Source organism: Myripristis murdjan, chromosome 18 (assembly GCF_902150065.1).
Source record: "Myripristis murdjan chromosome 18, fMyrMur1.1, whole genome shotgun sequence".
NCBI lineage: Eukaryota > Metazoa > Chordata > Actinopteri > Holocentriformes > Holocentridae > Myripristis > Myripristis murdjan.
This window is the reverse complement of record NC_043997.1, coordinates 22163396-22187977: the sequence shown is the minus strand read 5'-3', so window position 1 is coordinate 22187977 and position 24582 is coordinate 22163396. Positions and strand designations below refer to the sequence as shown.

Sequence of the window (24582 nt, the reverse complement as noted above, 5' to 3'; positions counted from 1 at the left end):
TGATTGTTAGCTTCCCCTGCAGACTTGCTTACCGCTCCTTCATAGTGAAGAAAATGAGCTCTTCATGGGTTATTTATAGGCTGCAACATGTGCTGTAGAGTGCTTTAACACTGTTTTTCTGAACTACGGTACAGAAACATTTCCCACACTTTTGATAACGATAAGTTGCAGATGCCTCGGTTAGGAAATGTTTTTGTAACATTTTTCTTGAAGCTCATGACGCAGTGCGTAGGCTTACTTACTGTGCACATGTGCAACGTGATAAATAGTGAGCTTGGGCCAGACTGTCAGGCTGTGAGGTGTTCTGCTGCATATTTAGTGGCAGATTATTTTTCTGATTATTTTTTGGCGTACATTTCCTATCAATATAGCAAAATAATAGTGTTTTTTTTTTTCTCTCTGGGATAATTTTGTGTTCTAGTGAGTTTGTGCTAACTTGCTCATTACCTTTTTTCCATATTTTTGAAAGAAGTCAAGTCAACTTGCTGAGATTTCAGAGGGTTAATTCACTAGATACAGTCATCATTTTAACGTCATGTTTTAATCTCAACACTTTGAATTTGTTTGACAAGCATGACACCCAGACATAATTAACACAAACCAAAATAACTTTTCATATCAGACTCCTGAGGGCAAAATCATTTCCAGTGGCAGTGCGGGGTTGATGAGAGTCAACTTTGGGGTTCTGAATGTGAAAAAGTTTGAAAACCCCTGATATGTACCAACATTCAGCATTCACCACTTCATTCTTGTTTTAAACCAAGACACAGTTTTGTTTTACTGCCTTGATTTATATTATTTTCATTTACTGCCGTAGCATTTTCATGTAAGCTGACAGAACTTCTACATTGGAATGGATCAGCTTTTCCAAAATGGTGTGTTGCACTACGTTTCCCCACAGGCACGCTGCCACCAGCTGTGTGTTTGAAAATGTGTGATCCCATTCTGGAAATGTGGTTCATTTATTCAGAGCACAGTGTGGCCTCTCCGGAAAAGACAAACTTTCACAGCTGAACTTCTGTGGTGCACATGCTTGATAATAACAGCTGTTTATGGCTTCTTATATGTTCTGTATGTTTCTGTGTTGTCCAGGCCGTGAAAACACATCAAACCAATATTCAAATTCTCCCCTGATCAAAGCCTTGTCTTATACAGTGGCACCAAAAAGATAATCATTTTGGATTTATTTGAATGGTTTCTTAGTTCAAACCTTTTGTATCTTTTTGTTGAGTCAATGCAGCTGGCTGGCAAGCATAAATTAAGTAGGATTAAGCGAAAATACACTGAAAAAATCTCTATTGTTCTCAAAGCATACTTTTTAGGACATTTATTGCTGTTGTCTTTCAACAAAAAAGGTTCTAGAGAGCTGAGAAACTTTGTTGTATTAACTTGATCATTTTCCACTCACTGAGCAGAAAGCAAAATCTCATCAGCAGGGGACCAGGGATGCTCAAAAGTTTTGATTGGCTGTTGACAGGCTGATAAAAGTTGAGCCGTGGCCGACTTTTCTCGGCTGACAGTCTTGTTGACTGTCCACATATGGACTCGGCTCCCCTGCTCCCTCAGCTCCAGAGGAAATGAATGGACTTCTGCTCGCTGACTGAACAAACAGAACAATGAGACGTGACTCAGCCAGGTTTTTTTTTCCAACAGAACAGTGTCTCACAACGGCGTTTTAATGAGCATCCATGTCTGTGGCTTCATCTCGGTCACGCGTGCATCACTGTGACCTACCTGAACTCTTCTTTTCTCTCCTGCTTGCTCTGCCTACACCCCGCATCGTCAGTCCTTTGCCTCAGCTCAAAACCATTTTTGCACCGCTGTGGCGGTGTATTTCTTCTCTTGACACAACAAAGACGCTGCGCTGATGTAACCGCATGTTACAGAATGGTTTTCCATGACTTTTTAGGAATATTTGGCCTTTGAAGTCTTGTGTTTTCACAGTGTAGGGGGCGCTCTAGTAGCTCACCTGGTAGAGTGCGTACCATGTATCAAGGCCTTTCCTGAGTGTAAATAGGAGTGTAAATAGGTCTACTGCTTTAATTTTCCCATCAGCATGTTTTCCAGATGTCAACATCTCTCCTTCTCCTCTCCTCTGCTATTCCTTACTTGATACAGTACATACTTTTGGTAAGCAAAGGAGTGTATTAAAGTCAAAATCATCAAAACTCCATGCAAACTAAAGACTGGCCAAATACCTTTTTAAAGCAACAATGTGCTTAGGCACGCAGTCACCAGACATCAAACATGGGATGTGCTGAATAAAATGATCCACTGTGTGTATTTCCATGGGTCACATGGTGTTATTACACAGATATCAACGTTTCCACCAGGAGAATAAGCTTCACCCTAAGAGCAATATGTTTAACTGCTGTGCTTGAATGTATAGATTTGCAGACTTTTTCATAATTTAGTACTTTTCACATGTACATTTTCATAGGGTTTCATTAGTCCGAGATAATTTGCTCTAGCTCCGAATTCTGACAACGATCTCATTAATTCAGAAAAACAGCAGATTTTTTTTTTCCAATAAGAGCGTTTCTCAGAATCCCGAGATAATAATCTCATTAATTCAGAAATACAAGGCAGAAGTTGTGTCTTTCTGAAGTGAATGCATTACATTTCTGTATGTATTAGAGGAAATGGAGATATGTGGACACGCATTCCAAAATTTCAAACTATTGTAAGAATGTGGTAAATTCCCTATTGAAGAAGTGTGTTCTGTTTCTTGCTAATGTAGTTTTGGCAGTGTCCCTGTAATAAGTCATTTAATCAAGCAATGGCAGAAATAAATACACAGACACTGTTTTGCTTGTGATTTTATTCCATACATTTTTTTTTTGTCTAGTTTTTATCGACAAAAACTACTGAATCATTCTTCACATTTTTTTCTCTGGAAATTCGTTATTAAATTATGTAATTGTAACTTTTATACATGGACTCATCTGCTTTATAGCTTCCTCTATTTTGTATCTCGCTTGTTATTATTCTGTACTTACTATTTTCACTGTGGAAAAAGAGTCATTGATGAATGCTTTTTTTTCATAGTTTAAATAAACTAAATGAACACTGATCCAAGTCCACATTTTACACAAAAGCAATGGATTATATCATTTTGCAACGTCATAGTTAGGCCTAAAATGAATTATAATACAAGAGCAAGAGCAAGAGCAGTGGAAAAAAATGAATAAAAATAAAAAATCCGAAAGACATGACAGGGAAAAAGTATTAATTGTAGTCCATACAGCTGTTTGTCAGTCATATTCCTGACATACGTCTTCAAGTGACGTAAACAGCTGAAGGAGGACTAAGGTAGTTTCTCTGGATATAAATAGTGTTAGCAGAACCTTCACAACAGTGTGTGTGTGTTTGGTCTCACAGCCTGGCAGATGTCACTGACAGCGGGTGTATTCTGCTGCCTCGTGTGCTGTCTCCAGAGTTCAACATCTGCAGTGTCAGCATTGGGCACCAAAGCACCATATTCCTCCTTTAGCTGCTGCCTTAAACTGACTGTCAGCAGTGGCAATCAGTCGGGTAGAGCGTACCCGGCTTTAAGATCTGGCAGTCATTCCCTGTCCCTCACCATTGTGGTCAGGTGGTTCGACTGGCACCAGGAAAATGTTTCTTCTCCAGGATTCTTCTGGGCTTGCAGCAGGTGCGTTTAACCTCTTGGTTTGGGTTTTGGCAACGTGAGGAAATGATGGAGTGACTTCAACACTCGCAGCAAGAGAGCCCAATCTCTGCCACATTTTACTGTTTCTACAACTCGCTCCTTTGCGCCAAGCACTATGACAAGATTCCCAGCCCATCTCAATGGCTGCAGGTAATTCACAGTTGGCGTTGTGTAAACCATTAGCTAGCGGTGTTAGATGGTGGAGCAACTCCTCAGTAATTGCTACATAAACTGTGAATTCAAAGACTTCAGAGCTCAGGGGGTTTCAGTCTTTTTCATGTTCTTGTCCACGCTGACTCTCAGTAAGTTGCGGGCCCCCATTTGAAGTGATTTTGCCCCATAGCAACCCTTATATCAAGAGAGATTTTTCCACAAGCATTTAAACCCTAAAAATTTTATGTAGATCCAGCATTACTGATGTGCTGTTTAAAGATATCATTTTAATAATATATATAGTATATATATATATATATATATATATATATATGTATATGTGTGTGTGTGTGTGTGTGTGTGTATAGACAGATAGATAGATACAGTGATTTATTTTACTGTTATTGCCACTGTGATATGGTTCATTGTTGTTGTAGAATGATCATTTTTGCTTTCTAATTTTCATTTTCACTGAAAAGCCTTTTAAAATGCCTGATGTGATTCCTCCTGTGATCTGTGCCAAACAAACATGTTTATTTATTTATTTATTTATTTTTTTATGTCTGGAGAATGCTCTAGGTCATGGCATCTCTGCAGCACCGCAATGCTTCATTTAAAATTCTGTTCTGTCACACATTTCACACTTATCCAAAAACTGCAGCTCTTGTGATTTCGATATTGCACTTGGACATATTGTGATTTCGATAATGTTTTGATTAATTGTAGTTTGCATTTTCCACACAGTTTTTGTCATGCATCTCCCTCGGCCTGATATTTCAGATGCACCTGAAAGTTGCTGTGTTCACTGGTATGGCCCCAAATAGCTCCACGATCATTGTGCTCCTCCGTTGGTTTGGTGTGAGATCTCTAATTTGGAGAGAAGAGGTGGGCTCTTTCCAAGGCAACTTCCAGAAATTTCACTGTGTACACTTGGTGTTGCCAGGTGCCTTGAAAGAAGTGGCTCAGCATCACTCCAGTCATTAAGTGCGTTTGTTCTGAGAATCACGTTTCCTGAGAAAATCATGCAAGCTATGCAAAAAACCCAATCAGTTCTTTTGCTGTAATGCCGCGTGGGGGGAATGCTCTGATATTAGACACGGCATTGCAATACCGCACTAAAATAATCAGTTGTAGCATATTTCTGATGACTCACTTTCAAGATCAAAGTGATAAATAGCAGAACCTGACGCTCTGCCACCTGTGGTATACCTGTAATGTTCTGTAGTAATTCAGTAGCTGCTGTTGAAAATGTGGTACATTGCTGTAAGAAAAAAAAAAAATCAGGGAAACCTTGAGTTTAGGCCTGTTTAAGCTTAAGCTGTTTATTTATGTGTTTACATTTCCAAATGTTTTAAGAGCTTCATTAAACAGTCGTACCTGCTTGCTGTGTCATTATTCTGTCTCGTTACTTTGACACAGCTGCACTTTAATACAAATTGTCAATTAAAATCTTTACTCGGTTGTCCTGATGAATTTAATGGATTTTAAAAGCTCCAATATGATATGACTGCTTTTGGTCTAATAATCTATCAACACTGACATTTGTGCCAGTGCATGTTCTGATTGCCTGAAAGACTGTAAATAAAAAGTGATTTAAAAAAACAAAACAAAAAAAAAAACAACTACAGTTTGTTGTATTTTAATCTTCCCTTTTCTCATTTTCTTTTCTTTTTCCTGTTTTAACTTTTTAAAAAGCCTGTGTACAACACCTGTGGACAGGACATTAGCAGTGCATCTGGTGCTTGTGCATAATTTGAAGTTGCAGTTCCAATGCTGTTGTGATGTCAAATAAAATAAACTTAACAGATCATCTAATTATCATATTGAATGACCAAATCTGATTCAGCTGAGGAAATTCTGAATGGGGTATAGCTCCAGTCTTTCGAGGCTGTGTGCTTGTGTCTTCACACTGTTGAATGTGCAGCTAAAATGCCACAAACAGAACCTCCCAAAATGAGGTCGTAATACATGTTTTATGCTGATATGCCTGCAAATGATGTGGACTTGAGTGCTTATGTTGTTCTTACGATATTTCCTGGGGCGCCTGAATCAAAGTGTCCTTTCCCCAGCACAATGACCTGAACCGATGTTTTCTTACCCTGACAGGATCAATACCCAGACAGAGGGGAAATACTGCTGTCATCCGATGACCTACAACTGGCGCTAATAGTGGAACGAAATCAGTAAGTATTCTCTCACTAGCACCACCCTGATTGTCTAAACACCCTTAGTAATCTCCTCTGTCTTTCATCTGAGAGAGAGGAATAAATAGAGAGAAAGTGAGAGTGCAGAGGGAGAGAGAGATCAAAAACTCCTTGTCTATTCTCTCAGCTCTGTTTCTACCCCCTTTTCATCCAGGCCAATCGACCCCTCCCTCACCCACCCTCATCTCCTTTCTGCTGCTGGCCTGTGCTTTGCCACAGGAGCTCAAGGTTACTATATGCTGCCACCTTTTAAAAGCTTATTAAAGATTGAATAGCTGGCCCTAGGATGTGGACCAAGTGTGCTTACCAAATATTTTGGCTGGTGTGCATAGCAACTGATCTCACAAAATTCCAAAGCCTAGCTCTTTTATTCTTTATTTTTTCCTTCATAGATCATAGAACCTGTGTCTTCATTAAAATAATAAAGAAGCGGTGCCCTGAAACAATACTAGTTGGTATGCACACTAAACTCTGCAGGTCAGTGATGACAGATAACTTTGCTCCTTTGAGAAAGATATTTGATTGGCCATTTGCAACAGAGGATTTTTGACATCTTGTCATTGACAAGTTGTGGTCGTAGTGTTAACTCGGGGTGTTGAGGGAATGCCAAATTTATACCGAGATAAAAGAACAAAGCGATGGTAAACACGTTGTCATCCTTCCTCCTGCATCAGAGCTTCATTTAGTTGTTATTTGCAAGTACTGAGTTGGGGGCAGGGATGTTTAATTGACGCACCTCAGAACACAAAATAGAAGCAAGCCTAATCTGAATGAGCAGCGAGCTCCACGGGGGCCACGGAACAAGGTTCAAGGCCGGCAGAGGTCAAGCTGTTCCTGCGATAACATCAAGGGCTGCTCAGCTGTGCCTCATGCTTGCACATTAGCCGAGGACGTGCTGCGACTCCCAAGGTGGATCACTTAACATGCTCATAACCCCTGGAGGTGGAGAGGACGACATGTCGGAACACCTCCCCTCTGTTCGTTGGAGCAGCGATTCACAAACGTGTTCCCATGACGGCCTCACAAATAAACCCTCATTGGACTACATTCATTTGGGACAAATTTATTTCAAGGAACGGCATGTGATTTTTGTATTGAGTTGTGATTAGGTGTAGAAATGCCTCTTGGATGCCAAGAGGTGAAAGGCATACATTTTTCTTCTCACAGTGAGCTTCCTGTTTTGTGTGCGATAACCATGATAAAGTGCATTTTTTCTATACTATAATTTAGGGATGGGAGTCGGCAGCGACTCCACGATTCAATACGATTCACAATACGTGGTTGCCATTTCGGCCTGCTGTATTTATGTACCTTTATCTTTTGCTTGCATGTATTCAAATCCTTAGACTTGAATAATCAGTTGAATGAAAATCATATCACATCAAAAATTCCCAGTAAAAGTGCTTTTCCAGTCTAGAATAATGTGAGAGCAAGAGGGGGCATGCATAATACTTTGTGGATCAAAAATAGTGTTTCACACAAACAAGAGTAGCATAATTGTTAGAGTCTTTATTATCCCAGAGGGGAAATTTCTGTAAGCAGTAATCAGGAATATGCTTGACTGTATGTAGATCACAGAAACAAAGGACCACAAAACCTTGCAAAATAAACAAGTAAAGCTATACATCTAAATTACAGGCCATTGAGAAATCCAACTGCAGCAGGGACAAAAGATCATTGGTTCCACACAGCTTAACTTTGTATGTGCGCTTTGAAGTATGTCACTGAAATTCATCAAACAGAGGATACAGGGGGTCATTCAGAATGTTCTGAGGCTTATTAATAAAAAAGTACCCAATACAAAAAGAACAAGTCATGTAAGGAAATGCCTGTGGTTTTACTGGCACTGGCTAGCACTATTCCTGGCATCCTATTCCTGTTCTTAAAGAGTGACTCAACACCAAACTCAGATCTCCAAACAAAGACCAGACACTGTATACCATGTTTTTCACCATTTGACGTCGGGTTTAACAAAAATCTGGGTTTGGGGTTTAGTTACTCTTTAATGGTGACATGGTAAAGTGACAGTTGCCAACAAAATGCTTGGTAGGTTGTATAATGTAAGTTTTTTGGAAACTAGTAACAAAACACTATCTAGAGTGCCTTTGGGGCTAGAATTGGTCCCGTCACCTTGCATCCAAACATTTTCTGTTATGATACCATGTAGTGCTGACACTATGATATATCATCATCATACAGGTTACTGTTACCCTGGAGCCTCTTAAGGACCCCAGGAAGTCACTGGACTCCTCTATGAGAAGAACTGCTTTTTAGGGCCACTTGAAACATTAATGATTAACTAGGCAAGATTTTTTATATTAAAATCCACCAAGTCTTATGACCCCAAGTCATGAAGTGGAACTGCAGAGAAGAGCTTTCCATCTCTATTGATTGAGACATAGTTTTGTGCTATTTGCTCAAATTAAACCCTGGTGTGTGGGAAATGTTCTCCAAACAAGAAGTGACAAATCCAAACTTGAGAGTGAGATTGGGAAACTGTCGCTTAAACAGCAGCAAGTGATCACACTGTCCAGAGAGAGACAGACTCACACTGAGAGGAAATTAAGTTTGCCGACTTCACATTACACATTGATTTTGAGGGATTGAAGTCCTCAAACAGTTACCACGGACTGATTGTAGGGGCTACCAGTGTGTAAAATTGAAAACCATGCACATGGTGATTATGTTTGAATGTGAACTGTGTCTTCACCACAATGATTGTTGCTTTGATGTGAAGAAATCCCCTTATGTTATGCAATGATTCTGCATGTTTAGCATAATATCTACAAAATGTGTATACTTAACCTTTCGGCTAATCTTTTCCCAAAGCAAGCATTTTAGATATAACTGTTTTTACCATTGGTGTTCCAAGGGTGCAAGCAGATGGACCCAAATGCAGAAAAGATGCAACAGGCAGGTGTAAAATCAGACTGTTTATACAAGACAAATCCAGTCCAGGTCAAAGCTACAAAAATCCAACAACCAGGCAGCAGTGCAGCAGCAGATAGCAGAGATCAAAAGTCACTGCACAGGATGAGGCACAAGTGAAACACTGAGTTGAATTGGCAAAGATTACATGGAAGTGACAGGTATAAATACTGCTGGGCTAATTAGCTGAATGGAGATAGGTGTGCAGGTGAATCTGGTGGGCCGAGCGATGCTGGGAGACAGTGGTGCAGAAAGGCAGAGCCAAAGATGCTCTCTACAAAAGATGACTCACTAGCTGTGCCAGTGGTATGAAATGGTATACACTTCCTGTCTCCCAAGTGGGTGCACTCATGTCTCCTCCTCATCGCCCCACCTCATTTAGAAGTGTTGTCAGAGACAGTTGTGTTGTGAACGTCATGTGAACTTTGTGCAGCCTATTCCTGTTTAAAGCTTTAGCATTTTTGATAGGCTGATGGTCTATTGTATGCCCATGTCAAAACAATACAAAACAAGATACAGTACAAATTCAATGGTGGCACCTTATTTTGCTGTTTTTTTTGTCCTTGTAGCTTGTGAAAAATGGGCCCAGTATTTACTGCAGTATGGGGTGAAAGCATCATTCATAATGTGCTCACATGGACATCTCCCACTGGGGTGAATAAACTCTGGACGGCTGTTAGTCTATTAAAGGGGCAGGGGTGAAACCCATGTGACACAGATAGAGGAAATGACTGTCTCTTTTCTGAAATGTCTCCAGTGGAGCTGGAGATGTGGAGACAGACATGCAGGTAAGGTGACAGATGACTGGATGAGGTTTGGTGCAGGAGGGCAGAGATGGGACAGCAGGAGAGGTTGGGCAGAAACTGGGCTGAGGCAGGGAAGTCTGGAAGTACAGGACCTTCAGGGAGACAAACAGTGTCACACACAAAAGGCAAACAAAATAGATACAGGATGACGAGTAAACAAGAGAGAAACAGAACTGATCAAAAACCAGGTAACAATCAGTCTCTACTCATTCCACTACAATAGGAATATGAACTTTCAGAGACTTCACACTTTCTTCACCCTAGTATCCCATTACGGTAATAAGTTGTCCACATTAGTTTTCCCAAAAGCACCGGCACGGTCATGTTTTGATGATGTTTTGAGTGGAAATAGTCCCTCCACTGGAAAATAGTCCCAAGGAATCATCTGCTTTGCACAGCCAAGTATCAGTTCTGTGGTTTCTGAATGGCAACAACATTGTTAGATGCAGAAGCAGAACATTATAAGGTGGGTGTTTCTACCAAAACATTCCTCCATTCCAAAAAGTTGAGGGATTTCAGTTATATTTAGTGAAATCGTTTGTACCACCACATGATTTGTGAAATGGTTTGTTGCAATGTGAAATGTGGGTAAATTGTAGTGAATGGGCCAAACATTCTAAATCACCGGTAAGTCCTCTAAGGTAGGAGACTTCATTATGGATGAGTGACAGAAAGCACATTTAGGATTTCAATACACTTTTTGCTACATAGAAACAGACTTTTGCTTAATGCAGTATATTCAACAAATGTTGCTGATTTGATGTGTCAGCAAGCCAATCAAAGGCAGAAATGTATAGGGTTTCAGTTGCTTAGAAACAGATCTATGACTTTCAGTGAGAGGAGAAAAATGGAGCAATTGACACACCAGACAGGCAGGCAGGCAGACAGAAACAAAAAAAAAAAAGAAAAACACAAGAAACCCCAAGACAATAGTGCCATACATGGAAAAAGACAAGCGATGATGAATGAGAATGAGAGAAGAAGGAAAACAGCAAAGAACTGAACAGTGACGGTGCTCCTAGCGTCAGACACGGAGTTTGCACCAGGGAGTCACTGTTACAGGACGTCGACTTGGCAGAGCCTGTGTTTATTTTAAAGCAGTGTCGAGTCCCAGCAAAACCCCGAAGTTTGGTCTGGACCGCTAAATGTAGGTCAGAGAAAGAGTCTGGGGAAGCTTGTCACCCAGTTGGAGGAGGGCTTACTGGGAATGTTACTGGGAACTGAGTTTATTTTTACTAATGGGCCTCCCCCCACTGGGACAAGTCTGGAAAGTGACGAATAAGAATTCGGCTTCGACTGATACCGGCTTTTTCAGGCCGATATCAGTAGCTTTAGACTTAAAGCACCAATATGAGATTTTTTGTGCCAAAGTTTAAATGGATTTTTTATGCCAGGGAATCAGTTTCTCTCAGAATTCCAAACTCTCCATCTGATATAGTGGAAGGGGAATGCCAGGGCCATTTAGCTATTTAAATGGTAGGTTAACTAGCAAAAAGTAGAAAACTAGCAAATAGTACCTGAAAATATGCAAAAACATGTATTAAAAATTACAGATCAGTGATGCTGGATTGATGTCAGATTTCTTGTCTTGAAATGCTTGTGAAAAGCATCTGAACAGCATCCAAGGCTTTGTTTGGATGTATTTCACAAGCATTTAACCTTTTCAAACCTGAGCAAAGTTCTTTCAAAAACATGGGAAAAAATCTTTGAGAGAGTGTAATAAAAGAGGATTTCAAAGGGTTTTAATGTCATTTACCAAAAAAAAAAAAAGAAAAAAAAGAAAAACAATTAAATGATTTAGCAAATGTAGAAAAACATTTTCCTTGCATTACAGATTGTTTAGATGTAGCTGTGATTCGAAAGGAAGCTCCATCATCATCCACCAGTGAAGAAGGACAGGAGGGAAGCAGTGAGAATGAATTGGGAATTTTGGGGGAGGGGAAGGGGGTTAGTTGAGTCACAGACAGATCCTTAGAATAGATTTGGTATGGGACTGAGTGAGGTGGTGTGGGGGATGTTTTTGGTCCAGGAATGCCAGCTGACGTAAGGCTGTGCAAGTCTGTGCTGGCTGGAATACCCCAGTCAGACAGGATATATGATGTTTTGGCAACTCCTGTCGGACGAGTCAGACATCGAGTCAGCCATCAAGACCCCAGCTGGATGATTTGTCTAGTGCTTCTGTTATTTAAGAGTAGCTTCGTGTGTGTGGAGCATCCCAGGCCATCTGACAGCACTGTTAGTAAGGTCTGAGTACGGCGACCTCGACCCTCACAAATGATGAAAGGTTGCTGAAGTGTTAGTGCTCCTGCTGATTTAATGAGCCTCCCCGAAAAGAGCAATAGGCAGCATTATTTACAAGGTGTGTGTGCTTGTTCAAGCAAGGAAGAGAAACTGGGCAAAAATTTGCATTATTAAAGAGGTGCCAAAAGGGTAATCATCAAATATGAAACATTAATATCATCAAAACAATTGGCCATATCATTCAATTAGTTTGGATTCGCTTCTGCTGCTCGGCAGCTTTATCTCCTCGCCTCAGTATATCTTGCACCCACAGCTCAGTAACAGTTATGTTGGCATTGCATTTAAAGACCACATTTAATTTTAATTGCAAATTTCTCTGTTGTGGGTTAGGCTAGATGAAGTGTAAGCTCTAAATGTATGTTAATGAAACCCTTGATTACATTCCCAGCCTGGGAGGATATGTATAGCTATATGGAAATGGGCAATGCATGCCATCCAATGCATATAATCGATAAGGCGGACCCTTGCAAATCTGTCTAGTTCAGCTAACTGGTACTCCAGGCAGTGGACCTGACAAGGTGTTAATTAGGAATCAAGTCCTCTGAGAGCCTGACTTCGGAAAGAGAAGTTTAGAGGGAAAGGGGGTTTTTAAGCGCTCTCTTGGCAGCACCTTTTATTATGTGAGTACCCAATCGATTTTCCCGGGGAACTAGTTTGTTTGAACTTGGCTGTAGCCCCGCAGCATCTCCACTTTAGTAGTGATTAAAATCAATAATGAGCTTTGTTCTGTTAATCTGCTCTAATCCAGCTCAGGATGTCATCTGAGACGAAGACGGGCAGCTAGAAGCCAGCCCCGCCCGTCTCGTTCGCAAAGGAAATCCCAAGAAAACCACTCCGATTTGGAGCCGCTTCATTTGGCAGGATGAGGGGATCAAGGGAATGAGGGAGATAATGAGGAGGAGGGTGACGTATAGGCCATACCAGGAAATGAATTGTCCCTCCAAGGCCAGATGGAGTGTGGGAAACACAGAGACGTTACAGAGACTTAGATAGCCCCATAGGAAAACAGTGTAAACCTTTAAAGATGAACTTTATTCCACAGGCTAGTGGTGGACGTTTTGTCCTGTGGGTCATGGACAGACGTAGCTAATATACAGAGAGTGGGTGAATGAGGGGTAATTAATAAGTTTGTGGCCTAAGTTAGAAGGAGATCAGCTATACAGTTTTCGATGAATTTGTGTGCAGTCCAACTTATTGAATGATTACACAAAAGTTTTGAAGTTAATAACTGGAGTCATTTTTCTCTTATGGATAATTAAACCTTGAAAGTCAGTGGTGCCTGAGAAAATGGAAAACAAAAGCAATTGTGCAGTCATCTACTACCTCAGTCTCAAGGACAAGAAGATGACCCCCGTCCAGGTAGGCCAGTCACCTTCGCCACACAAGAGATCATTGGCAAGACTCATGACATCATCAGGGCAGATTGACGAGTAACCGAGTGTGACGTTGCCAGAGCTGGGCGTCTTCCAGGAACATGTCCATGCAATCAACTGCAGCAAAACTCCAAATGTCCAAGGTGTCAGCTCACTGGCTCCCAAAGCTCCTTGGAGCTGGTCAGATACAGACTCGGCACATGCCAAAGGACAATGTTGCCATGTTTGACGTGGATCCTGAGAGTTTTCTCGGGCAGTTTGCGTCTTTGGATGAGAGCTGGGCCCATCACTTCCAACAAGAGGACAATGGAAGCATTTGAAACACTCAGGTTCTCCACCTCCCCGAAAAGCCAAGATGGTGATGTCTGCAGGCAAGACGATGGCCACCATTTTCTGGGATGAAGAAGGAGTGCAGCTAGTGGATGAACTGGAAAAGTGTCACACTATCGACCGGGGCCTACTACGCCGATATCGTTAGACAACACCAGGAGAAAAAAAGAAGATTCAGTGTGGAAAGCTGACAAGAGGGGAGCTCTTCACTAGGACAAAGCTCCAGGCCATATGTCCACAGTGGCCATGGCTGCCATCCAGAAATGTGGATTGGAACTGATCACACACCTGCCCTATTTTGCTCATTGGCACCCTCTGACTACTACTGCTTACTGAACATGAAAACGAATCTTGCTTGCCACTGTTTTGCCTCAGATGATGATGTAATTGAGGCTATGTACCACTTCCTTGGAGCCCAGGATTGCGACTTCTACACACAAGAAATATGTATGCTCCATGACATAGGCCTAAGGGGCCATCTTAAGGGTCAGTCACATTATATTTGATTCATGTGGGAAAAAATGGTTTGCCACAACAAATATGGGCATAGTATTATATAGAATTGGATGGTGGGAAACTGAAATTCAGGCTTCCCTCCTCATGTTTGATTTTCAGCCCAGTGGTTACCGTGAGGTTTAAGACTGGGCAAGATTGTGAATTCACTGGTCAGAGTTTAGCAAGGCTGAACTTTTGTTTAACATGATGGACTTTTGGCCACCCTGGCATGCTTTTAAATTTACATTAATAGTACATGAAAACTCCTTCTCCTTCTAACTTACACCATGAACTTAACAGTCACTCCTTGTACACTGAGAACAGGTGGTACTGTGGTGTTTGAGTGATGTGAGCCTGCATGGGCAAACCAGATCCAGACATCCTATAAACACCGAAGAGCTTTTCCTGTCTGGCATGTGTTGAGGAAGTCCTGTTGAAGCAGCTGTGTGGCCTTGAAACATTGCATATTTATTCCACATTTCAAACACATGCATTTGTATGCCTGAGCATGCATTGACACACACTCCTACATACACACACACACACACACACACATTGACATTTGATGCGTGTATCCTATTGTTCACTATAGCGTTCATATCCGTAAAGACACTGTAGCCTCATCTGTCAAAATCTGACCTTCTAAACTGAAAGACTAAGACAGAAACCAAGAGCATGACAGAGTTCCACAGTGCTCCCTTGTCATTTCTCATATCCCTTCACGCCTTATGTCAAGGATGACTAATAGCCAGCATAAATCACTCCTCACTTACTTTTTGCATGTCCTGAAACATTTAAATCATTAACAATCAGGGTAAAGACACAAACTGGGGAAGTGTTTTTAGTTTTTTTTTTTTTTTTTCATATCCAACCACAGCAAAACTGGGGAAACAGGTTGTCTGCTGATCATAGAAAAGCAATAAAATGTTTTAAATAGATTTGTCTAAAATCAAGGTCTTAACAGTGGTCAAGCCATAGTCAACTGACAGCTGTATTGAATATTACTATCAAAATATTTCAACTTGGCAAAATGTCCTTCCATGACTTCCTACAGTGGTGATAGATTTTCTAAATCATGCAAGGACATGCTTGTTTTTTGAACTTTTTTTAACCCACTTCATTTGATGGATATTTAGCCTTAGAGTACTTATATCTGTTAGGGGCTGTTTTGACTGCCGAATGTTTTCTGCCTCACAAAAGCTTGTTTTTCACAAAGAAGTCAAAGTGGGGGCAGAATGACGCCTGACACATGGAGCGTATTCATGATGATTCATGATGATTTTTTTCAGATCAGTCCACTCAGCTCAGTCCACTCAGAAAAAAGCAAGCCGTCTTGCAGGCAGAATACACATCTTTCCAAAGGAAGTAATTGTGTTTATAATGGGTTAATTCTATGTGTCTGTATTGTGTCCCCAGTTGTGAAATGTGTAGGACTGATTTACAGCTCAAAATAGAATTAGGACTCATTTTGCCCACAAGTTAACTAGAAACTAGCTGAAATTGGGCTGAATGTTTTCTTAGCTCAGTTTTGGTCCCAAAAAAAAAAAAAAAAGCCTGTATTTGCATAAACACCAGGCAAGCAAGCGTCACTCAGTATAATATTAGAGTGCCTTGCATTTAAAATGAGCAAATCGATAAACTCTGTTATTATTTGTTAGACGTTAGACGCTAGAAATTTATTGTAATTTCTAGGAAATCCAGTGGTACCGCTTGCCACCTTTTCCAACCAAAGTACACATTTAGGCTTTCTTCAGCATCGGGTCAGTGACAGGCTACAAACTGTTATCAACATACAATTCATCATACTTTATGTGTGATGCCTTTTTTTGGTTTTGGAGTTTGATTAATATTAATATTGTGTAATATTAATATTGTATTTTTGCAGCGCATCAGCTGCTCTTGGTTTTAAAAAAATAAAAAAGTCCATGTCATCAGGTAGTTAGGAAAGCTATTCCCATTCCTCAGTTATTGTCACTTTTGCAGGGCATCATGGACAATGCTGTAGTAGGCCTGATGAACGTAGAAATTACGCCTACATACAGTAATATGACTTTAAAATTTTTGTCTTTATGTCAGTGACATAATAGTGCTACTATAAACTTGACTGGTGAGAAGTCTCGCTGGTTGTGCAGATGCAAACGGGTGAAAATGTTTTCAAATGGTCTTTAAAAAAAACTTCAAGGGTAACTTGGACGGACCTGTAGTTGCCCGGACAAATCATTGCCCCTTGTCTTTCCTGCATTCAGAACAAGCCATTAACTTTCATCTGTGACAGGCAGTCAGGGAGATGACACCACAATTCACTGGTGGGTGACAGGTCGTCAGCAAGCATGGGGGCCAATTAGAGCGAGTGTGGCGAACACGGAGGCCTCTAGTTGTCCTAGCGGAGGAATGTGACCGTGGTGCGCTGTCAGGTTGAGGTTAGCTGTGAAGTTTGCTCATCAGGTCAGCCTTGCTGCCTGACTGCCCGTCCTTGCAAAGAGAGTTTTTTTTGTGTTGCAGACTGCGGGACCTCGAACCGACAAGACCTGCCAGACCCTGCAACCTTTCCCATAAGACATGGGAAGTATGCAGGGCTGAGGCACAACAAAAAAGTGGAAGATTAAAAAAGTTTTCAGGAGGCAGCAGCAAGAAAAGATACATCCGGCTGAGGTTTTATAGCTTGGCACAATTTCTTAGAAGCTGTGGAGCGGAATTTGTAGGATTAGAAAGATATTGGTTTATGCAGGCTAGTATGATACACATAGTTTTGATTGAAACTGCTGTTACCCTGTAGTATATTTTGTGATAAAAACAATATATTAAATTAACCATTTTCATGCCAACAAGATTTTAATAAATCCAAGTATTCAATGATTCCCTCTGAATTAGGTCTTATCAGCAAGTAAAAGCCTCTTAAACTGTAACACAATAACTAAATTCTCCACTGCAGCCTAAAATACTGCAAAATTACCACTGTACTAATAATCTCAGCGTAGTTTCACTTTAAAAATGTGCAGTATCTTTTCCTGTAATCTCTTCTAGTGTAACAGTCATATGTTTCCTTGATTGAGTTAAGTTGTCTGCTGCAGTCTGTAGTCGCGGCCCCTAACCGTGCCCCAGATGCCGGTTCAGTTTTTCCAGATGTCCTCGAGTGGACCGGGGAGGTCCCGATAATTACATTAACTGCAGCTCTGCTGTTGTTGATATTTCGCAGAGGCCATTAACTTAGCTTAACTCCACCTCTGACTCCTGACCAGCAAACTCTATAATCACCACCGAAGCATTCCTGTTCCCTGTGCATCTGCACAAAGAACGGCTGGCAGGATTTTGATGTAGCTACGGGAAAGGCTGCCGAAACCTGTCCACTACCATTTGTTTGTTGCCTTATCACCTCTGTTCCAGCTCGCAGCAGCACTCAGCTCTCCCCAACGCCGTGATGAATGTCCTCTCCCGGCCCTCCTGCGTTTGCGTCTTTGCGTCTCGGCACAATACGCCCAATTTAGAGATGGCCAAATGTTCAATTACACCTCTTTTCTTTTTTCTTTTGGCCTTGTTAAGCATTGAGCCATTTTTCTTTTTCGCATGCTCTTGATAAGGATGTTTGCATAACATTCCTTTAGGCCTCATTAGGCAAAACACGATATATTGTCGGCTTAATTTAATTTAGGTCATTATAGTTTTTTTTTTAAAGCAAGGAATATGTTGATATGAGCCATTATGTTGTGATTATGCATGCAGAAGTGCCTGTTATGGGGATAGTTATGGCTTATTTCCTCTCAGTGGTTGCTGTAAACAGGAGTAAGCAAACGGAGGGCAACCGCTTACCTCTCTCCCGGTCATGGTGATGGTGAGTGTTTACCAGCCCTTCAAACTCCGTTGGTGTTGTGAACGCTCCCGGTGGCCATAGAAACAGTTTAAAAAGGCTGAGGAGGTCTTTGGTGTTGGTGGTTACCAGAAAGGGGTGTGGTTTTGGTCTGGGTATGTGTGTGAGCACTGAGGGCACTGAGGGAATAGCAGGAGGCGAGGGGGAGAAAATGGATGAAATACAGTTGAGAGGCTTGAGAGAGATGATTGACCACAGATGGTAATACTTAACCTCAGGGAGAGTGTATGAGAATGAGAAGGAAGGAAGGAGTGTGTGTGTGTGTGTGTGTTTTCCTGTCAGTAGGGCAGTGGGTCACTCTTGCTCTGCCCCTACTCTGTCTATGTCTCTCTGCCAGCTCTTGGCAGTAGTTCATGTGTAGACATAGCTAACAGCTGGCCATGCTCTATGGCTTCTTGTTGTTTCAGCTGGCCGATGAATACTCTGTTTCTACAACAGAGCAGAAAGGACTACATTAGGAAGTGCACTCAGTTTCCTCTCATTTACATGCATATGTTCCCTGTATTGAGCTTAGGGTATTTGGTGTGTGTGAGTGAGAATGAGCTCTATTTAGCAGAGTGAAATCAGATAAATTGACAGGCAGGCAGGAAGAAGTATCTAATCAATGCGTCATATGAAGATAGTGTCTCTTAAAGGGATAGGTCACCTAATTAGAAAAATCCGCCATCTGTTCCATAGGACAGTAGTGGTGCCATCTTCCTCTTATTGTAGTGCTGGATACTGGCTGGATGCTCCAAATGCTAACTGTTAGCCTCCTGCCATTGAGCTGGACTTCCCCCCAGCTAACATTATTAAAAACATCCACCTTAATCCACTCAAAGAAGGTGTAACATCACTTTACAAGTGTAGCATTTCAAAACTAAAATTCACATATCACAAATGAGGATGCACAAGGACGATAGCATTGATGTGTGTGAGAAAGAGAGAGAGAGAGAAAATACAGTTTATTTGATCACTATTGCTAGTTGCAATGAATGGTGATCACCACATGGAGGTCATGGTGCACCCTCCTTTTTATTTACCACTGCCTCACTGGACCCAACCTAAATGTACCGCTGCAGGATCATTAAAGCAGAGCACAATATTACTCTGACTGGTTATGTCAGCGGTGCCACATGCCTTACCAAGTCTTTGTAAGGTGAGGTGGACTTATCTAATAGCCTGAGCTATCTAATAGCCTGCAAAATCACTTTTGGCTTACAAGAAAAAAAAAAAAAAGTAGGAAGTATGGGTCCCTAAAAAAGCTTTTTTCAAACCAATGCTTTTACTCTCCCCCAAAACCCTGAGGCCCATACAAGGGGCACGGAAAAAAAAGACTTAGACAAACTGTCCTCTCCCCACAACTGTAATCTGCAGCTCCAAAGCATACCATAAAATCCTGTCAGCCACCATCATGACTCAAACTGTGTTGAGTGCGCAGACATGCACTAAAGTACGGGATCCATTCCAAAGTGAAAAAACAAAATGTTCATCAAAAGCACAGACACAAACAGAAAGACCTGGAGAGACAGTGTGACCACATTGAAACCCCCGTCCTGCGTCCTCGGTCCCCCTCTGTAAGACACGGTTCAGCTGGTTAAGGAGGGATATGTTGTTTTCACCGTGTTTTAAATTTCCATCAGCGCGAAGAAAAAGGCCCGCAGTGTGTACAAGGTCAACTGACTCACTGGAGACATCAGCTGACAACCACAACAATGCATCCTGATGAGATTTCAGGATATTTTTGTAATGTTTCCATTATAAAAGCGTCTTTTGAAAAGAAAAATCAGCCGGGCTCTGACACGTTCCCATCTACCCACTAATAAAGCTTTTGTGTTGTGCTTGTATTTATCGGCCTTGAGGAAAGCAAGATTTTTTTTTTTTTTTCTGGTCAATTAACATTTAATTGACAGCTACTATAGCGGATTTCAAAGCCATTTCATAGCAAACTGTGCACTCCTTCTGTTTGTAGTGTGTTGACGCCACATAAAAAGATTTACTACGGTTCCTGGCCCCACAGATAACAAATTGGTCGATCGAACACCCATCATGACCACTCACAACACGGCGAGCTGTGCTGAAGTGTGCTTTTCTCCAGCTGCCTCACTTGGTGTGGCATTTTAATCACTGCAACATGCACCTGTGCCTTATTCCATATAAGCCACTTTAAAAAAAAAAGTATTAATTGTTATTTGGTGAAAGGTTTGTATTTGTCAGGTATTTTGCTGCAGTTGCAAATGTTTCTCAACAACCTGATTTATAAAAAGCACGTTAGCCGGAATGAAAAACCACATCCTCGCTGAGATCGCTTCAGACTTTAACCAAAGTGATAGAGCTGTTGCCTTCCAGAGAAAGAAAAGTATCACCTCCATGCACTGAGCTGATTTTCATCTTGAGATAGCGGAGATGCTCTAACAGGAGCTCGAGAGCTGGTTGACGCTGGCTGCTACTCGACATCAAGGCTGACTCGCACAACAGCAGCAGCTCATTGGCAGGTGAAGGTGGCAGTTGGTACGAAGCAGGAGGAAGGAACAACGCCCAGCTTTCATTTCTCCATGTGTTTGATGCCTCAGTAACAGTATTTCATGGTTCACTTGTACCAGTGTTTCCTGTGCCAACTCTCTTTGACGAGGCGCTTGATTTTCCTAAAGACTTTCTAAATGTCTTGTTTGTAGCAGTGATAAAAGGCGCTATCTTGCACTGGAAGAACCCAAACCTCCCACTGTATGATTCCTGCTAGTGGAAAGTTTTAGAGTTCTATGAAATGCAGCAAATCACCTGTTCATCAAGCTTAAAATCAGTATAGTAGAGGATTAAGCCCTGCAGTGACAGTACTGGCAAATGATTTGAGATATAATCCTCGACCCCCTTTTTATTTATTAATTAATTGACTGATTGATTGATGGATTCACTTATTCATTTATCTTAATTCCTTTTTCTTTTGTTGGGTGCATAAAAAAAATCAAGATTTCTGTTGAGTGTAGTGTTCATGGGTTCTACAGCTACCCCTTACGTCTAACGGTGATAGAATTTGACTGCAGATATGACCCTGTCCCATTTTATTGTCTGTCGTTTGTCATAGCACATGTGGGCTGGAATAAACGTTAAGTTTAAAAAAGAAAGAATCCTAAATTTCACTGAAATGACTTTTTATTTGGCCTTTAATTTGCATCTAAGGGAAGTGGAAGTTAACTAAGAAGTCCTTGAAATGACAAAAACACAGTCCCCCCCCCCCCAAGGGCTGAGTGTGGGACACCATTTCTTTTATTTATTCTTGTTATTTTGTTAATTTCAAAGGACAGGCTAGTTGTTAGGTGAAGGACTGGTTGAGGAAATGCTCCTGTTCTCAGTTCCTGAAACGTTGGCATTTTTGGAGATACGAGATTTTCACCGGACAGGAAGCTGGAAACCGATATTGTAGACATGCATGGTGTTTATCAGAACAGTTTGCATCCAGGTCAGCTTTATCCATGTGTATATTGTGACAGTGTTATCAGTGCCAAACCACAAAATGTAGCCTGATCCGCAGGATATGGCACCATGGATACTATCAAAGTCAAACCCTCCTTTTCCATCCTTGACAATGCATTCTCTGTATGGAGCTGCACAGAGCATCAGTGCAATGTCACAGATAAAGAAGCAAGACAAAGAGCGCCGGCTACACAAGTCATAAGTCAGCCTCCACATATTCCTTGTGCCCTGGAAGAATATATTTCAGGGCTCAAGTTAAAGCTAGCTATGGCGTTCCCTTGAAGTGATAACGACAATCTGACCGTTTTTCTCTTTACTACCTGAATGGCTTCGTTTGAGAGAGCATCTGCACCTCAAGGACTTATTTAAGAGTCAGCATATGATAGCTCCATTCACTGAGCCCAGCAAAATAATGAAGACTTTGTCATTCACTTGCTTTGGTATTTCTTGTTTTCCTATTAGTGGAGACAGCCCTTGGGCATGTCTTTTCAATAAGCCCCTCTCTGAGAGCAGAATATTTTTGTCATTTAGATGTTTGTGTCTTGACAGCTAAAACACTGGTTGCATTTGTCTCTCAGAAATGGATAACCAAAGAAAACTTGTTTATTTCAAATTCCTCAAATAGCGCAGAGGTGAGGTCTGTGTGCAGCAGACTGTTAACTGTTAGGATGATCCGCCCTTTCCGTTGGTTTCAAATGTCTGATTCAGTGAGAGGTTGGGTAGTTTCACACTTGTTTTGAACGAGATGCAGCTCTGTGAGGTTAGCTGTTTGTGTGTAGCCTAGTAACCACATGTGCAACGGGTGATAAAGGTGGTGAGGCACATCAGGCCCGCGGTGCAACATGAAAACCTGAAAATGCTTCATATCATATAAAATGGGTGGGATGCTGACCTGCTTAGCGGTGTCCTCCCCCTGCTATCTGGAAATCTTCAACCGTCATGCCTGTCCTGAATAACGCCAAGCAGGCAACTAAATGATTTTACACCAGTTGTGCAAACAAAATCAGTAGTGAAAAGATTAACTGTGGTTGAAAACTTGATCCACTGTGATTTGCTTAGCAGGCAGAGAGAGGTGCGGAGGCTTTTTATACTAAATAACCTAAAACAATAAATAAACACTTAAAAAGCTGCAAGCCATTGATCATGCCTCATTATTTATAGATTGTATAGGTTTTATTCCACATTGACCTCCCTGTCATTTTTTTTTTTTTTTTTTTTTGTTACTTTGTTTTGTGTAGAATAATCTGCTCCAAGCAAATTGCTCCTAGTGGGATTAATTGTCTGTATTATATTGTATTGTCTTCTATGACCTTTGTGTGTCAAACAAACACACTGGGGCAAAATCCAACCCTCAAATTCTCCCAGTAATTATGTTCCTGCTTCCTCTTCACCTTTGAATGGAAAACCAAACAGAAAGGGGGATTTTGTTAATTTCATGACTTAAAGCTTGTGCTGATATGTGCAGTGAGCGCACCAGAGGGGGACGCCAATACAATCCAGGAGTTGTGGTGCAATATTATTGCCCAGATATATTCTTACGCCTTCTTAGTCAGGGGTAGGTGCACTCACACAGACCTTTCCAAAATCACATGAAGCCCTTTATGTGTCAAAGTATTGGATTGTGGCAGTAATGGCAAGAGCCAGCAAGGCAGAGTGTATTCTAGGCCAAACGAAGGACTAATTCTTAGTATGTCATCAGCTACATATGGGATGTATTAGGGACTTCCCCTGTAGCCTTCTGAGGCAGATATGTTGTTCCACCTGCAGCTTCTAATTTGAGGTATGTGATATACATTTTCAAAGCGGCGTGCCATTACATAGATGTCATCCTGGGTGTGTATCTAGGCAAGAATACAGCAACCATCACTGGGCTTTTGCATATTAGGTACACACATTTCTATGCATTTGTTCTCGCCAAACGGGTTGGCTATAACGTGGTAGGCTGTTCTGCACATTTATCATTGTCCTCACTCCTTATCTTGACTTGAAAGCACCAGGTGGCCGGAGTGCAGCAACCACATGCACCATCTCCTTTAATTGGAATAGAGGAAGAATCATGGCTTTAATCACAAAGGGGAAATGTGACTTTTCTAGTCATGTACTTCAGTCATGTGAATGGAATTATTATGGAGAGTGAGTTTATGCAGTCATATTTGCCAAGGGTCGATTGAAGTGAAGATGTTTAGACTTGACTGACAAAAACCATGGAATAAGCATGACATTATCAATGGGTTGGGTCGATATTGAGTACCATGGAGGTTCAACCATCAAAGTACATGCTTATTCAGTCTTTTTGTCAGTTAAGTCTAAAAACTCCTCACTTAAACCCTGGATAATTTTTCACAGTTCACTTCTAAACGGACTCTTGCTTTACTCAGTGGCAATGGTCAATTGGCAAAATAATAGCAATAAGTTTGATTGCATTACAACAATACATTGTTGTTATGTAAATTATGAAACAGAATATGATATTGGCATCATTACACATAGAATACATGATGACTGGGCTTTCACTGTCTCTAGAGAACACCAGAAAACAGTGCAGGCCTTCTGAGCACACCCCCAGATAAGAACATTATTTTCCTCTTGGGGGAGGCTGGTTTGGACTCTCATCTCTGTTATTAAAGTAGCGGCAAGCTACATCAAAGTGGGGAGGGCGCCTCTTTTAAAGCAGATGCAAAGAGCTGATTCGATCGGTCAGGACTGATGCTAGCCCCCTACCACAACCACTGATAATGTCTTTATGTTTTTAATTTCTCTCCACTTTTACAACTGGTGCACCTGCATTGCATTATCAGTTCTGGCCACGAAATTGTAAGCTTGCACCATATCTGTGGCTTGTTTTACAAAAACAGAAACTTTAATGTTAAGCCCAGAAATTCCTCCGATGTTGGAACCCAGAACACATCCTCTGAGAAGCCCACTGTTGATAGAGCAACACAGTGCAAAGCAAAGTGTGCTTATACCAGTAAGAGCAGATTTACCACACAAACAACCAGGGGTG

General features: G+C 41.3%; 1 protein-coding gene across 1 annotated transcript in view; it reads left to right on the top strand.

Annotated features, from left to right (window-relative positions):
• The window catches only part of adam19a (ADAM metallopeptidase domain 19a), a 168145-nt gene that overhangs the window by 76368 nt on the left and 67195 nt on the right, over positions 1-24582 (top strand). Inside the window, exon 3 of the mRNA XM_030075869.1 lies at positions 5933-6009. Coding sequence (XP_029931729.1) covers positions 5933-6009 — 77 coding nt within the window. The remainder of the gene's footprint in view (positions 1-5932; positions 6010-24582) is intronic.